General features: G+C 43.2%; 1 protein-coding gene across 50 annotated transcripts in view; it reads right to left on the bottom strand.

Moving 5' to 3' along the window:
• RIMS2 (regulating synaptic membrane exocytosis 2) overlaps positions 1–14114 on the bottom strand; it is a 360961-nt gene that overhangs the window by 309158 nt on the left and 37689 nt on the right. For 46 of the 50 annotated variants that reach the window (XM_088675781.1, XM_088675807.1, XM_060277671.2 and 43 more), the window contains exons 2-3: positions 6478–6510; positions 5995–6081 (exon numbers count right to left, since the gene is read on the bottom strand). The exons of the other annotated variants lie outside the window; for them this stretch is intronic. In XM_088675781.1, coding sequence (XP_088531907.1) covers positions 5995–6081; positions 6478–6510 — 120 coding nt within the window. The remainder of the gene's footprint in view (positions 1–5994; positions 6082–6477; positions 6511–14114) is intronic. 50 annotated transcript variants of the gene reach the window in all.

Below are 14114 nucleotides of genomic sequence, written 5' to 3'. Positions count from 1 at the left end.
ATTGGTTCAAAATTGGGGAAAGAGTACGACAAGGTTGTATATTGTCTCCCTGCTTATTTAACTTATATGCAGAATTCATCATGCGAAAGGCTGGACTAGATGAATCCCAAACCGGAATTAAGATTGCCGGAAGAAATATCAACAACCTCAGATATACAGATGACACAACCTTGATGGCAGGAAGTGAGGAGGAATTAAAGAACCTTTTAATGAGGGTGAAAGAGGAGAGCGCAAAATGTGGTCTGAAGCTCAACATCAAAAAAACCAAGATCATGGCCACTGGTCCCATCACCTCCTGGCAAATAGAAGGGGAAGAAATGGAGGCAGTGAGAGATTTTACTTTCTTGGGCTCCTTGATCACTGCAGATGGTGACAGCAGTCACGAAATTAAAAGACGCCTGCTTCTTGGGAGAAAAGCAATGACAAACCTAGACAGCATCTTAAAAAGCAGAGACATCACCTTGCCTACAAAGGTCCGTATAGTTAAAGCTATGGTTTTCCCAGTAGTGATGTATGGAAGTGAGAGCTGGACCATAAAGAAGGCTGATCGCCAAAGAATGGATGCTTTTGAATTATGGTGCTGGAGGAGACTCTTGAGAGTCCCATGGACTGCAAGAAGATCAAACCTATCCATTCTTAAGGAAATCAGCCCTGAGTGCTCACTGGAAGGACAGATTGTGAAGCTGAGGCTCCAATACTTTGGCCACCTCATGAGAAGAGAAGAATCCTTGGAAAAGACCCTGATGTTGGGAAAGATTGAGGGCACTAGGAGAAGGGGACGACAGAGGACAAGATGGTTGGACAGTGTTCTCGAAGCTACGAACATGAGTTTGACCAAACTGCGGGAGGCAGTGGAAGACAGGAGTGCCTGGCATGCTCTGGTCCATGGGGTCACGAAGAGTCGGACACGACTAAACAACAACAAAAATAGAAAATGCTTTTGCTACTGTTGTGCATTCTCTTCCATTCCTTTCCTTTAACGTCCACATATTGACTCATTCACCAATAGACACATGGGTACAAGCATGAAAAGTAATCACATCCAAGTATCTGGAAAACATTTCAATTTGTATATGCTTGAGGGAAAGTAATGTAACACTGAACTACTAAAACAGACCTTAAGGGCGATAATGTAGGGTTGCCATACGTCCAGCAATTTCCAGACATTTCCTCTTTTTGGGGTCCCAGATGCCCATCCAGGGGGAATTTTACATTTTAAAGCAAATGTCCTGGATTTTGGGTTTTAACACATATTTATTATTTTTGTTCATAGGCGGTTCTGGTTCAGGCTCAGTCGACCCAGGTTCTGGTTCAAGCTCTGGCTCTGGCATGGACAATCCAGGCTCTGGCTCTGGCGTGGGTGGCTCAGGCTTGGGGGCGGTGAAGGGGCTATTGGGCAATTGTCCAGATTTTTACCTCTTGGAATATGGCAACCCTAGGTGATGTCACTGAGGCAAGATGGCATCTACTGCTTCTTCCTTCCCCATAAGCAAGAATAGCCTAGCTTGCTCCAAAATAAAATCTTGCTCAAACTTTTAATACTGTACTCCCAAGTGGGCTATGAGCTGCAGAATCAGAGGATCACAAAGTAGACTCTGGATGACTTGTTTTCACCTCAGTCTCAGATCATCAGAGAATCACAAGTCCAGGCCACAGCCATTTTGAAAATGGCTGCCAGGGCTCAATGCAGTGAAAACAACAACAACTCAGAGAGATCAGAAGCTCCATTCGACATGGCAGCTTTACTTATCCTAATTTTTAAAAAAGAAATGTCTGAGGACTGGGGTAAAGTACCGAAACCACCAAGAGAAGATATTTTAAAACTCACAGAAACAATCTCAGATGTTTTCCACAACAGCTAATGAAGCAATGGAATCCTGCATGAATAACAGAACTAGGATTTAAAATATTTAAAAGCCTCAATCTCACATCAAACTGCAGCTTCAGGATATGCAAGATCAGGACCGCCACTAGAATCTATGGCCTTGCGGTGCTTTGGAGACACCAACTTATGTGAAGCTTTTGTGTCCTGGATAAAGGAAATACTTCCTGACATCATTATATAAGCAGGCCACATTGAGAGGATACACAGAGCACTCCATCCATGAAAAAATGGTGAGCCCCTGAGATACATTATTGTTCACTTTAGCTCCTTCATAATTAAAAATGACTTATTTCCAAAGATCAATACACTAGAAAAAAAATCATAATAGAAAATTCAATGATAAACATCTATCAGGATCTTTGTGCAGGAACGCTGAAATGCAGACATGAACAGCAGCCTGTGAAGCAGTCATAAGGTACCAATGGGGTTACCCATTCAAACTCCTATTAACTTATGAAGGAGTAACTAAAGCTGCCTCCACACAAATGGAAGATAAAAATTTATTAAATCAACTGGGCCTGCAACCAAATGAAGACAAATAACTGAGAGCAGTGGAGAGGAAGACACAGAACTTGAAGGAAGAACGAGACTGGCAGCAAATGAAAAAAAAGGGAAGAAAAGATGAAAAAGAATCTGCCCCTAAAAAGCAACAACAGCAAAAATGTCACAAAGATGGCTTTGTCTTTGCCTGAGGTCCCACTGAAGCTACCAACTACAAGGAACGACCATTTTGTGCACATTCAAAGCAGGTGTGATTGTGCATGTATGCGCAATTTTGGGACCTGGAAAAGGGCAGGCTTATGTGCACTCCACTGATGTGCGCAATGACCCAGAATTCACCTCCCATGAAAATTGGGGGTTGCCTGTATAAGTCTGACCAAGAGCTAAGAGCTCTATAACTAAAATGGAGAAGAATTGGGCTCTTGTACACTTATTTTTCTTTGCAATATAGCCATGTACAACCATTGCTTATGGGGGGGTTAATGCTTATGACCCCCCAATTTCATCTTAATTCATGAGCACTTGGCACATGAAGGAAGAGTTGGACTATTCTGCTCCCAACCAGAGGTGTAGGGATTATTCTATTGGGAAGGTTGGGGAATTAGGGCAGGGGGAGGGGGAGTTTGAATGTTGAAGTTAATCCCTGTTGGAATTAATGGCATCTTTATTTTGTGCTGATGGAATATGATAATAACACTGAAATTACTATGATGCATAATAGATCTATTGCCTTGTATATGCTGTGTAATTTTAAATTAATCTTATAGTGCCACACTTAGCTGAAATAACTTGCAACGAAATGACCTGGGTACACCAATTAAAAGAAGAGGGATATGGTCTGCTTTAAAGTGAGATAACCCAGACCTTCTTCTTCTTCTTCTTCTTCTTCTTTTACAAGACAGACATTAAATAAATAAATAAAAAGGAAACACAATACTGATACAAAATCCTTCCTCCAATGCAGAGGTGGAGATTGGTACACTTCACGAGGTACTTCCAAAGGTACAGGGTCAGCAAATTTGGAATAAAGTCGTAAAAATGCTTTAAATTGCTGTACATGTGCCCAGACTATATGGAATTAATCACAGCACATTCAACCTTTGCTAGTGGGAATGCAATTTCCTTGGCTCTCTAGTACACACAGGTGGTGGTCCAACCCCAAAATTATTCCCTTTTGGGAGGTTTTCAACCAATTAATTTAAATGATTGGACAATCACTACAGCCAGCCCTATTATCTTATTTTACCCCTCAGATGACTTCATTCATGGGCGTAGGCAGGGGGCAGGAGGGGGCAATTGCCCCCCCTAGAAGCAAAGGCTGAGGGGCGCAGCAGTGTGGCAGCCCCAGGCTCCCGCTCCCGGCGCAAAGCTCCAGAGTCGCGCCGGGAACGCGAGCCTGTGGCTGCGTTCTCCGCGCCTCCCAGGTCTGAGGAGGAGGCGGCCCCAGGCTCCCGCTCCCAACGAGAGCCTGGGGCCGCCTCCTCCGAAGACCTGGGAGGCGCGGAGGAGGCAGCCACAGGCTCGCGTTCCCGACGCGACTCTGTAGCTTCGTGCCGGGAGCGGGAGCCTGGGGCCGCCTCCTCCGAAGACCTGGGAGGCGCGGAGGACGCAGCCACAGGCCCGCGTTCCCTGCGCGACTCTGGAGCTTCGCGCCGGGAGCGGGAGCCTGGGGCCGCCTCCTCCGAAGACCTGGGAGGCGCGGAGGACGCAGCCACAGGCCTGCGTTCCCTGCGCGACTCTGGAGCTTCGCGCCGGGAGCGGGAGCCTGGGGCCGCCTCCTCCGAAGACCTGGGAGGCGCGGAGGACGCAGCCACAGGCCTGCGTTCCCTGCGCGACTCTGGAGCTTCGCGCCGGGAGCGGGAGCCTGGGGCCGCCTCCTCGGAAGGCCCGGGGAGGCGCAGGCCACGTGGCCCCGCCCACATTTCCGCTGTGGCCCCTCCCCTCCCGCCCCTTGCCCCCGCCCCTTGCCCCCCCTAATTTTGATCCTGGCTACGCCCCTGACTTCATTCCCCATTTATTAACTGCAGTTACATTAGTGATTGCAAAAGGGGGGGGGACTTTAAATGCAAATCTTTTTGAAGCCTGGATTTCCTGGGTATGATATCTTGCTTTGAACAAATTAACAATTTCACAAAACAAATATTGATCAAGTGGAAGAATCACACCTTCTATACGACATGGTATCCTTTTATTGACTTTGTTAAAGACAATCGAACATGGTTTTCATCCTTCCTCAACTCATGAAAATTTATGGAGAGACATTTTCATTTGATTGCCGTTCTTGAAACATCTAAAACTACACCCATAGCCACTATTTTTCTTTCTTTTCTGTGCAGTTACTAAGCTATGTTTTCCTTGTATGAGTATGTTAGAAATTTGAAATTACGAATCAATTAAAAAAAAGAACAGACCTTAAGGAATGGCAAAAGTTAGAAGGATAGTTCAGTGATAAAGTTATAATCAAATTTATAGAAAACAAAAGATTTTCAAATAAGTTCAGTATGAAAAAAATCACTAAAAGATATCCATAGGCTTTCAAAAGAATCACTTTGCATTAAATCACTAACATTAAATCGAGGCTTCTCCACTGTATAGTAAGAAAACTAACAGAACTTTTATCTGTCTCAAGTCAAACAATAAGTACACTACCTGCATGTAGGACTCTGATTCACAGCCTAGATTTTCAACTATAAAAATTTATTTAAATACAAAAATCAAGTTGCAAAGCCTAGTAATAATACAATACAATCAACCATGTTCAGGAAGATCCAAGGGCAACTCTCACACACCAGAAGAGGTGTGATGGGGCAAACATTTTGTCCCATTTCTCTTTAGCCTTTGTATTACTAGCAGATAAATAAATAATATTGATGCTTCAGAATAGTTATTTGGTTGACATAAGGGAGAGAATGAGCCATTTAAATAAAGGAAATACTCAATGTACCCTTATATGTTCAGTTTTTAATATCCTTGATGTATAATTCTCTAACACTAGATTAACCTTAAGTCTGAGTCTCCGAGCTTTGCCATTTCTGTCACAACCATCACTTCTTTAAATTAAAAAATGAGCTATTTTTTCATATGGTTCTCATTAAGGGAAATCCATTTATGCATGATGGTAACACAGAAGACAATATCTGCCTTGCAACTTGACAGATATTGTAAAGGAATGACACAATGATGATGTAGGTAAATATGTGTACATAAATATTGGGGGCATTCACACAACTGATCTGAAAATTCAAGCTCTTCATGCATATCAGTCATCTTAATTTTGAAGGAGTTCTGCACATGAGGTTCATGAAAGAAGCTGGTCCCCTACAGAGCAGGAAGCATTCCTAACCAACCAAACCTGAAGCCAGGTTCAATTTCCTTTTGCCAATTCAAGATTGAAAAGCAGCATCAGTTATATAGCTAATCCTATAGATGTTAACTGAGCAGTAAGTCACAATGAGTTCAGCAAGACTTACTACCCTGCAAGCATGCACAGGATTGCAGCCTCAAATTGAAAGATGTTCTTATAAGGATGTTATATATTATTTAAACATACTCTGTGGTATGTTTTAATGCTACAGCAGTACTTAATCTACAGATAGCGGCTTACTTACGTCTGGGGCTCCTTTTCATTTTGTTGTTTTTGCTGTGGCTGAAGAACGTTATTTACCAGTTCAGTGATCCCACTAAAGGGAAACCACCTGTTTAAATAAGCAAATAATGTGACTGAATAACCAAATAAAATCAGACTAGCATAAATGTTTTCTTACCCAATAATAATAGTCATATAAAGGCAGAAAAAGCTAAAGCCAATGGGAATGTTCACTGCAATTAAGTCAGCCACTAATAGGATGTAAGGGGAAATAAAGTTTTACATTTAAATAGTCCAGAAGCAAGTAGCAAGAAACTACATCCAGCTAATATGTGGATGAAGTAAGAAGCTGCAAGCAGCTCTTACAAGCCAATCAGAAAGCAGATGACTACCAGCAGCCTATCAGATATTAGTGAAACCTAATACCATCAAAAGGTGCAGAAAGCAGAATATGGCAAAGGTAGAGAAGTAAAGCCCACTACACTTTTAAGATTTTTTTACTTACTGTGTCGCTTGTGGTTTTTGTTCTTCTTTCACCCTAAAAAAATAAGTTTGTGCAGCTGAGTGCAGTGTACTAGAACACAAATCCTATCTGCAGTCCTCATCCTCTCAGTCATTTGACTGGCAACAGAAAAAAATGCTGTCGTTTCCCCGTTCATTTGCCAAAACCTGTATCCAGACAAGTTTTCCACTAGGCTAATGATATTATACAATATCACAAACACATATTTTTATGCTGTGAACTGCCCTGAGATCTTCAGATGAAGGAGGGTATACAAATTTAATAAATAAAATAAAACACCTAAAATTCTGTATTACTGTTGTGACATTTTGTAATTAACACATAGTTCTTTCAACAAAATTAATTTAAATAATGAAAATTAATTATTTTAATTAGATATGTGACCTACAGCATATATTGAACCATAAGCTAATATATTAAATTTAACATTAGTTTAGTCAATATAAACAATAAAAAGGGCTACATATAAAAAAATTTTTAAAAATTTAATGAAACAGAACAAACTGCAAGTATTTTGCATCTCTTCACATATTTGTATAAGAGTTCATCATCAAGTAATCTCTCTGTTTTTCTGTAAAGTACCGGTAAATACATTAAGTTTGTAATAAATGCTTGGCTCAAACTGCTTTCAGCCTGTGATGATCCTTGGTGCAATAATCATTAGAAGCACACAACAGTGTACAAACCCTAAGAGCAAGTAGATAAAAGCTAAATTTCATCCTCCACATGAAATCTAATCAAACACATTCCCTAATCAAATCTAACAGACAACTTCCATTTATATTTTGTTATTTTGTTACACTTTTCACATGAAATGTTTTTAAAATTCAATGTTTCATTAACAATGTTGCAAGCAGAATATTTTAAACACATAGTGTTTAGAGCCATACCATATGATAGGTCAGCCTTCCCCAATCTGAGAGCACCAGTTCAGGGAAGGCATGTACTAGGAAGAAATGTGCTATGTCATGCTAGTCTTCATTTATTGAAATCCAGTAACTCTTCCTGTACAAAAAAGTGCCAAATGTGTCCCATGCTGCTGCCTCAGAAATGTAGGAAATTGAAGCTCCTTAAGTGGATATAAAATTCCAATTGTTGCTTGTACATGATGCTATAGGCTAGCATGGCAAGTACTGCCAACATGCTGCCCTTCAGATTTTGTTGGACTTAGAATCATAGAATTGTAGAGTTGGAAGGGATCATGAGGACAATGCTTCAATTCCCAGCCAGCATGATCAGTGCCCAGGTGTAATGTAATGCATGAGACTGTGGGGTCTTGGAATTATGTTTCTCAACAGTCTCTGCTGTAAGCTGATATCTGACGTAGGAAACAGAGTTGTATTGCTGGAAAAGGGAGGGAAAGCAGGGAGAAAGACAGAAAACAGGCTGTAAGTCTTTACTGTAGGCCTTTGACACCTAAGATGTATGTTTTTAGGATCCATCCTATTTTTGTTATTGCAGGGTGCTTTATATTGGTTTTAAATTAATGTAACCCAACCTGGGACCTTAGGGTGACAGGTGGGCAATCAATTTAAGCAAGCAAGCAAGCAAGCAAACAAACAAACAAACAAACAATGTACCTTGGGAGCAGGCCTAGGAAGGCTAGTGAAGCACCAGTGGGGACTCAAAATGTGAAAAGAAAAACCATGCTAGCAGTTTAGATAGAAAGGTAGCCTTGAGTTTGTTGCTAGTTAAAGTAACTCTGGGAAATGCACTGAAGATTTAGAGCCTCACTTAGTGCTGAAGCTGAACTAATGAACACGAAAGTCTAGACTGTTTCACTTTTAAACCAGTACTTTTATCATACCATCCCCTAAAGTGGCACCTAGTCTTTCTGTTTACCTACCCCACCAAATCAACTGTTAATTCTCAGGTACAAGTCAGTGTGATTTTTGAACCTGATGAAGTACCTTTAGCTACTGATATGAAAAGTCATTACATTGCTGGAAGTGGTATGATTTCAGTCATACAGACTTGCAAGGACAATACAGTATTATATATGGAAATAGAGCACAAATAATCAGAATATACGCAGATGACAAGGTGGGGTTGTGGGGCTCTCCTGTCCTCCTGACACTGAGTCACTGCAGCTTGCTGGGAGGGAGAGGCAGCAGGAAGGCTGATGCAGTGCAAATCCATTGGTGGAGGCTATATGGCACTCCTGCTGGTGTATTTGCACCACACCAGCCTCCCTGCCACCTTGCCGCTATGTCTCCTTCTTGGTAAGCAGCAGCCACTCAGCTCTTGGAAGAGCTGAGTAGCACCATACCATCTGCTACTCAATATACCCCTGAGGTTTTTTTTGGTGAAATTGCACAGGGCAATGGAGACAATTACTACAGCAGCTTATTTTCATGCTAGAGGGATATACTGGAAATAGTCAAAGCTGGGTCAGCTGGAAAAATCACACTGAATGAGTTACACACACAAATAACTGGAATGAGGCCATCAAGCTTCATTTCCTTGATTTTCTGCTGCAAGGCAAAGCCCAAAAAATATTCAGAGGACTAACACAAGGGGATCTGCAAACCTACACCTCAGTTCAGAATGCATCACAGCAAGGCAGGGGCGGGGGGAACTCCAGCTCATAGGCTTAATTAGACACACCGGGCTTCTGAATTTGGCCTCTGAAGCCATTTTGGTCAAACCATGATCACTAGTCAGTCACATGATCTGCTTTCTCCAATCTAAGCACTCAGTGCTAACATCATAGATGAGCCTCTGCCTGTCCTTTGACAGTAAAAGGCAGCAGGCAAATGTTTCTCTCCTATCTTAGCACTGTGGTCTAACAATGCTAAAATCAAAGATAATAAAAATGCTGCCTTTTAAGAGTAAAAGGCAGCATTTCCACAGCAGGGGGGGGCATGCTGTTTTTTCACTTTTAAAGTCACTGCCTGTATGTGTCTGTCTGCCTCTAGTCTAAGTCTGTGTGTGTGTGTGCATGTATGTGCAAGCCTGTCTGATTTTATTTTTATGTTTTTGTTTTGTCTTTATCCCTGCCTTCTTGCTGATTAGAGTGACAAAAACAAATCCCTGTGTTGCAATAACTTTATGGTTTCAGCTTGTGTTGTGATGCCAGATTTGATATACTGTACCTTTAAATTTTCTTACTTTGTTCTTAATTGTTATTTGACACACCTGTGAATAACTTTATAAGTTCTTACACGGGTTTTATCAGCATCAGTTAGCTACACTGGTTAATGAACTCTGATCCGCAAGTATAAATATTTACCTGTACGGATATTCTAAAAAAGTACTTGGTATGTATTCCTTATTTATTTATTTATTTATTTATTTATTAATTATTCATTATGCAGGTTGCTCAGTTTTCTTTTTGTTGTCATTCATTGTATGTAATGTATTTAATTTCATCATCAGCTGATGAAGATTCATATTCGAAACAGTTGATCCAATCCAGATATACTGTTCTGCTTGTTTGCTGATTGCTATTGAATTCATTACGTTGGAGCACCCACTACAATACTTCTTGGACATTACAAAATAAAAAAAAATCCTTCCGGTAGCACCTTTTTAAAAAATTTTTGTTTTGACTACGTCAGACCAACACAGCTACCTACCTGTAACTAGTTCTTGGACATTGAAAGGCATCCTGCCTGCATAATGGTGTTCCTCGCCAGTAACTCATTACGTTGACTACTCTTTGGTTATGGACTGACATATATATTATTTGGATATTATTTGAAAATTGTAAATTTTGGATGACATTCTGCTACCAATAATTTCCGCCCTCCCTTCTCAGCAGGTGGGCGGGGTTTGCGACACTAGACGGTCTCACTTGCTACGGTGCCTCCCACCTGGGTAGGATGGCCAACGTCCCACCCCCTCCCAGCTAGGACAATGGTCAGTCAGCTGGGGGTGGGGCAAGGGCCAAAGGAAAGAGACCGACCCCTCGGCCTAATCCTCACTTCGTTTCCTCCTCTTGCAGGGACCATTTATTACATTCATTAGCCACATGTTACTGCTGAATTTGAGCAGATACTTCCTTATTAGAATCAAGCACCTTTCAGTAATGAGAGGCAAGCAGAAAAGGAACCTCTCCAAAATTTTGGATATTTCCTGGAACTCTAGTCTGCCAATTTCCCCAGACTATAATGGCAGCTTCTTCGCTAAAAGTCACTTTATGGCCCATGTAGCTGAGGGAAATCGAAAAAGCTCTCTATATGAAGGAAGTTTCAATGTTAAACATGCCCTAGAAACACCTGATAACAGCACCACTTCAACTGCAAAAGTGCATAAGATGAAAGCAGAAACTGCTGCAGCTATTGGAAAGAAAACTCCCAGTCAAAGTCAAAACATTAAAGTAATGTAAAGGTAAAGGTAAAGGGACCCCTGACCATTAGGTCCAGTCGTGACCGACTCGGGGGTTGCGCGCTCATCTCGCATTATTGGCCGTGGGAGCCGGCGTACAGCTTCCAGGTCATGTGGCCAGCATGACAAAGCCGCTTCTGGCAAACCAGAGCAGCACATGGAAACGCCGTTTACCTTCCCGCTATAGCGGTTCCTATTTATCTACTTGCATTTTGACGTGCTTTCGAACTGCTAGGTTGGCAGGAGCTGGGACCAAGCAACGGGAGCTCACCCCGTCACAGGGATTCGAACCGCCGACCTTCTGATCAGCAAGCCCTGGGCTCAGTGGTTTAACCCACAGCGCCACCTGGGTCCCTTTAAAAAAGCAATGTAGTTTGTAGCATGTTATCAGTGAACTGAAAGCACGAAAACCATGCAGAGGCAGTAAATGTGAGGGTAGGCTAATGGGACAAAGCAGGCTAATGGGACAAAGCATACCACCACAAACAGATTCCTGGGAGAAAAGAATTAGAAGACTTTTACAAAAAATGTAGCAGGAAATAATAATAATATTAATAATAATAAAATTTTATTTATACCCCACCCTCCCCAATCAAAACCGGGCTCAGGGCAGCTAACACCAATAAAATTACAATAAAACATAAAAAGCAATTAATTAAAATACAGATTAAAATACAATATTAAAATTTAAAATGCAGCCTCATTTTAAGTAGTCCATAAATCCAAGCCATGAGGGAGGAAAACACAGGGGTCAAACTAAGTCCAACCCAAAGGCCAGGCGGAACAGCTCTGTCTTGCAAGCACTGCGGAAATGTGACAAATCCCGCAGGGCCCTGGTCTCCTGTGAAAGAGCGTTCCACCAAGTTGGGGCAAAATACTGAAAAGGCCCTGGCCCTAGTAGAGGCCAATCTAGCCACCTTATGGCTCGGGATCTCCAGAATATTGTTGTTTGTGGACCTTAAGGTCCTCCTCGGGGCATACCAGGAGAGGCGGTCCCGTAGGTACGAAGGTCCCAAGGGCTTTAAAGGTGAAAACCAGCACCTTAAACCTGATCCTGTACTCCACCGGGTGCCAGTGCAGCTGGTAAAGCACTGGATGAATGTGATCCCGCGGCCGGGACCCCGTAAGGAGCCTTGCCGCTGCATTCTGCACCCACTGGAGTTTCTGGGTCAGCTTCAAGGGCAGCCCCACGTAGAGTGAGTTACAATAATCAAGCCTGGAGGTGACCGTCGCATGGATCACTGTGGCCAGATCAGGGCGAGAAAGGTAAGGGAACCAACTGCTTGATATGGCAGAGATGGAAAAATGCCACCTTAGCTGTGGCTGCAAGCTGTGCCTCCATGGAAAGGGTGGCGTCGAAGGGCGAAAGCCAGACTGAAATGGATCTAGAGCCGATGTTTCATCCAGAAACCTACCAAGCTGTTCGGCAACCACTCTCTCAATTATCTTGCCCAGGTACGGAAGATTTGAAACGGCGATAATTGGATAGATCTAAAGGATCTAGAGATGTTTTCTTTAAGAGCGGACGTACCACTGCTTCCTTCAACTCCTCTGGGAAAGTCCCTGTGCCAAGGGACAAGTTGATGATCTCACCCGGGGGGGGCCGTAGCTCATCTGGACACGCTCTAATCAGCCAGGATGGGCACGGGTCAAGGGAGCAAGTGGTGGGCCTTCCAGCTTGGAGGAATCTGTCTAGATCGGCAGGGAGTATCCGATCGAAGTGGTCCAATACTGGACTCGAAGACAGTTGAGGGGCCTCCAGTTCTGTTATTGTATCCAAATTGGCAGGGAGGTCACGGTGGAGTATCAAGACTTAAAATATCATTTTAAACATGAGCACCACAGCAATGTAATTTAAAGATGCCAGGAAACTTCACCAGGTGAGAGTTATGAGAAGACTTTCCACCTGGAAACTGGCAAGCCTCACTTAATATATCCTGCAAACCAATGAGATAGAGTCAAAATAAAAGTTATGGTAAATTAATGGACCTCCATTGATTGATTCTGGAGCATTTTCCTTGTGTATGCACAATTCTAGAAAGCACCACTAAAGATGACTGGCAGAAACTGAAGTCTTTGCAAACCAGACTAAGTTCAGAATCGTGTGAATATGGCAAACCACCAGCATCCTAGACATGTTGTCTATCTTGTGAATGTTTGGTCACAGCTTTCAAAGAATCATAGTGGAAACTGATTTCCCCTAATCAGTATGATGTTGATCTGAGTTTTAAGGACCTTTGTACTGTGTAGGATACAGGAGCAGCCAGCAGGTGGAGCAGTGCTATTGAGCCAACTTCCCAACACTGGCACTGTTGCCTGCTACCCAGGCAGGACATCAGGAAGATTAGCGCTCTATGGGTGCCCTGTCATAGCCAATCTGGTCCTCCTGCCCACACAGCCCCAAACTCACCACAAGCCCACCCTTAAACCATACCAGCAAACAGTAACACCACCATTGTTTGGAGTGTGGTTTCACAGCACTGTGCCAGCCACTTCTGGTAATATATAATGCTTTCCATGACACCCATTATGAGGTGAAGCAGAGATAAAGAGTTACAATAGAACAAACAGTATCCTCAAAAAGTGAAATATACTTGGAAGAGGGTGGGAGTGAGAGGAAGGAATATCATTAGGCCAACATGAATTTCTTGTTGCCCAAACCATAGCCAGGATTCAGAAAGACTATCCCAGCACTAATGTCTACTGTGACAACAGAATCTCAAGTTGTGTATTGGGGGACAAATCTGGGAGGATTCCATTCAGATGTGGTGGTTATGAAGATGTTGCTGCCAAAGTACTAGAAACATAGCCAAATATTGACACCATAGTAGCATGGGCCTAGCCAGGATTTATTGGGGGGACACAACCGAGCTTTCAGTGACACAATAGATCAGCCAGCCAAGTATTTTATTTATTTACAGTACTTTATTTATAGGGGTGTCTGACCCTACCCCCAGTGGCATAGTAATGGGGGGCGGGGCACGCCGCCCCGGGCAGCAGGCTGGGCGGGGGGCAGCAGGCTAGATGGGACTGACCACCTCCGACGGCCGCCGCCACACGACACAGCTTCCACCATGGAGGAGAAGCCCTGACGCAAGCGAGACTGCCTCACTCCGCGGCTTGCTCGCAGGGTTTGCCGCGGCGCCACGGGGCATGCCTACTGTGCGTGCATGCGCGACGCATGCATCATGACACGTGTGTCGTGATGCATGATGCATGCACGCAACGGACACACACACCCAGCGGAGTGCCTTCATGTTTGCTGCCCCGGGCAGCCAGGCGGCTAGATA

Source organism: Zootoca vivipara, chromosome 8 (genome assembly GCF_965207765.1).
Source record: "Zootoca vivipara chromosome 8, rZooViv2.hap1.1, whole genome shotgun sequence".
NCBI classification, from domain to species: domain Eukaryota; kingdom Metazoa; phylum Chordata; class Lepidosauria; order Squamata; family Lacertidae; genus Zootoca; species Zootoca vivipara.
This window is presented reverse-complemented; position numbering and strand designations above follow the sequence as displayed.